The sequence below is a fragment of the Meleagris gallopavo genome (genome assembly GCF_000146605.3).
Source record: "Meleagris gallopavo isolate NT-WF06-2002-E0010 breed Aviagen turkey brand Nicholas breeding stock chromosome 22 unlocalized genomic scaffold, Turkey_5.1 Chr22_random_7180001955679, whole genome shotgun sequence".
Lineage (NCBI taxonomy): Eukaryota > Metazoa > Chordata > Aves > Galliformes > Phasianidae > Meleagris > Meleagris gallopavo.
In genome coordinates, this window is record NW_011100081.1 from 1 (window position 1) to 3201 (window position 3201).

Here is a 3201-nt window from a genome sequence, read left to right on the forward strand (position 1 = left end):
GCGTGTGCCTTCCCCTCTGCAGGACAGCCCGGCCCCACCGCCCCACAGGCAGCCCCCTGGCAGCTCAGTGCAGGCACTGTGTGGGGCAGCATGCGTGCAGTGGGACAGAGATGTGCCCCCAGCACAGCCCCTGACACCGCATGGCCTCCTTCAAGTCATTTCAGTGCTTCTGTGAAACAGGATCATTGATCAAAACAGGGCTGTTCACACACCAAGCAAAGCTCAACTGGGAAGGTTTACCATCAGCACACGCTGATCCCATTTCCTAATGCAATATATTGGTCCTTATGCGAATGCATTGATCCCTTTTGCTAATCCAGCACATATCAGCTCCACGGTGCCTGCTGGCATCTCATTTGCCTGCAGATACACAGATGGAACACAGAGGCTGTGAGAGAGTCAGCAGTGACACAGAGTTTGCATGGGCTCCAGGAGAAAGAGAGCAGGGTGATGCCTCACTAGAAGTGAAAGGAATCGTAACACATGTACAGAAATATAATAACCTCTAATGATAATTACACACACAGATATATATAGATGTATCACAAAGAAAAATGTACCTATAAATATAATTACATACTACAAACATTAAAAAAAATGTTATAGATGTGATATGGGACAGAGTGGGAGTCATTTGTGGAGACAGATGAGAAGTTTATCCCTGCTGAAATGTGATCAGGGCAGCATTTTCCTCACTGCATCCCTGAGCTCCTGGTTCCTCATGCTGTAGATAAAGGGGTTCAGTGTCGGAGGCACCACCGAGTACAGAAATGACACGACCAGGTCCAGGGATGGGGAGGAAACTGAGGGCGGCTTCAGGTAGGCAACCATGGCAGTGCTGACAAAAAGGGAAACTACAGCCAGGTGAGGGAGGCACGTGGAGAAGGCTTTGTGCCGTCCCTGCTCAGAGGGCATCCTCAGCACAGCCCTGAAGATCTGCACATAGGACACAACAATGAAAACAAAGCACCCAAAGGCTAAAGAGGCACTGATCACAAGAAGCCAAATTTCTTTGACGTAGGACTGTGAGCAGGAGAGCTTGAGGATCTGAGGGATTTCACAGAAGAACTGATCCACAGCATTGCCATGGCAGAGTGGCTCAGAAAATGTGTTGACAGTTTGTAATACAGCACTGAGAACCCCAGAGCCCCAGGCAGCTGCTGCCATGGTGGCACAAGCTCTGCTGTCCATCAAGGTCCCGTAGTGCAGGGGCTTGCAGATGGCAACGTAGCGGTCATAGGACATGATGGTGAGAATGCAATACTCTGCTGACATGAGAAAGACAAACAGAAAGTTCTGGGCAACACATCCTGCATAGGAGATGTCCCTGGTGTCCCAGAGGGCATTGGCCATGGCTTTGGGGAGAGTGGTGGAGATGCAGCCCAGGTCGAGGAGGGCGAGGTTGAGCAGGAAGAAGTACATGGGGCTGTGCAGGCGGTGGTGGCAGGCTACGGCTGTGCTGATGAGGCCGTTGCCCAGGAGGGCAGCCAGGTAGATGCCCAGCAAGAGCCAGAAGTGTAGGAGCTGCAGCTGCCGCGTGTCTGCCAACGCCAGCAGGAGGAACTCGCTGATGGAGCTGCTGTTGGGCATCTGCAGTTCCTGGGCATGGAGTCCTATGCACAGTGCAGAAGATAATGACGAGTCAAGACCATTCACACAGACACTCTTCCCACCATTATGTAGAAGTTTTCGTTTGTGTGTGGAAAATGTTCATTTAATTCCGTATTGGGAGTTTATTTTAATGAGCTTTACCACACCTTAAGAATTAAAAGCTTAAGGGGCTCTTATTTCCTCTCATTCCCTAATCTTATCTCAGCTGCCTGGATATTTTACTCTTCCAAGCAATTTCCATGTCTCATGTCTTTACCCTGTCTGCACTCTGAGTGCCCATCTCAACTTCTCTGCGTTTAAATTTCTTTTAGACAAAGCTGCCTGTTTGTGGGATAAGTTCATTGTTCATATCTGCAGAGAATGACAATAATTTCAGCTGGTGCTGTCCTTTGGGAGAGGAGAAACTGAAAGCACATGAGGAGGTTGTTCATACAGCAGCAGAATGAGAAATATACAACTCAGGATTCTCAGAGATGTGTTCATATTTCTCAGCTGCTTTCAGATTACTGTCTACAACTCTTTCCCCTTCCCTAAGAATGGGAAAAGTAAAATCCCCGTCCTGTCTCTCCTCTTGCAAAGTGCCCTTGGAAACACCCTGTGGTGCAGTGTAGCTGTGATCCCCCTGCCTCAGGCAGCAGCTGTGGCAGCAGAAGGCCCCTGCCCTGCCCTGCCGTGCCGGGGGGCTCCGTTCCCCCACACGTCTCCCCGCAGCGCCCTGGGCAGCTCCCCGGGCAGCTGAGTGCTGAGCCTGGCAGGCGGCAGAGTCCCTGCCCCGGCACACAGCCCCTGGGCCACAGCAGGGACCTGCTCTGCACGACAGCCCTGGGCACCCGGCTGCAGCCCCGGCTGCACAGCCTGCAGCCGTCCTGGCACACGCAGCCCTCAGGGCTGTGCTCTCATGCTGCAGCACTGAAGCCCTCAGCTGGAGCAGGTTGCTGATCATGATAAAGAAACACAGGGCTTATGCAGTCAGGCCTGCAATGGGTTGTCTCAAAATTAGTGATCCCTCCAGGAAAAGTGGCTGCATTTGTCTGCCGCCAGAGACTTACCTTGTCAAAGGCTGTGAGCAACGTTCCTCCAGTGAGCTCACAGCCTGGTCACAATGTACGCATCCTGAAATCTCTCTCTCCTTTCCTTTCTGTCCTCATGTCACCTGTTGATCATGCCCCCAGCCCTGCTTTGTGGTGAACAGGAGTTGCTCCTGGGCACAGCTGTCTCTCTGCAGCACTGCCCACTTGTAGGAGCTCCCTGTGTCCCAAGAGCCCAGCCCAGCTCAGCAGCAGAGGATGTCATTTTCTCTTCCTCACTGCTCTCCCTGGAGATGTCCTTGGGGCTCTGAGGCTGGCAGCTCCTGATGGACAACAGGGTCATCTCTGCAAAACCGTCTTTGAAGTCAGATGAATTAATCACCAGTAGACAGACTGATTCCAGAATCGTGGTTCATCCTAACAGATCATGCTTGCCTAGCAGAGCTGCAAATGCCTCATCTGGAAAGCTCTGCTCATGGCCCTTAACAAAAAGGACACACAGACAAGGATGGGGACCCTCTGACTTCCCCTGCACAGAGCAATCATTCAGCTGAGGCAATCG

The 3201-nt window shown here is 51.9% G+C and overlaps 1 protein-coding gene across 1 annotated transcript; it reads right to left on the bottom strand.

Moving 5' to 3' along the window:
• Nucleotides 1-675: 675 nt before the first annotated feature.
• Nucleotides 676-1590, bottom strand: LOC100550625 (olfactory receptor 14J1-like). The gene has a single exon (XM_003213746.3). It carries the CDS (start codon nucleotides 1588-1590, stop codon nucleotides 676-678), a length of 915 nt encoding a protein of 304 aa, XP_003213794.3.
• Between the last annotated feature and the right edge of the window lie 1611 nt (nucleotides 1591-3201).

Coding starts and splice junctions, on each gene's coding strand:
- LOC100550625 (XM_003213746.3), bottom strand. CDS start 1,590: ATGCCCAACAGCAGCTCCATCAGCGAGTTCCTCCTGCTGGCGTTGGCA.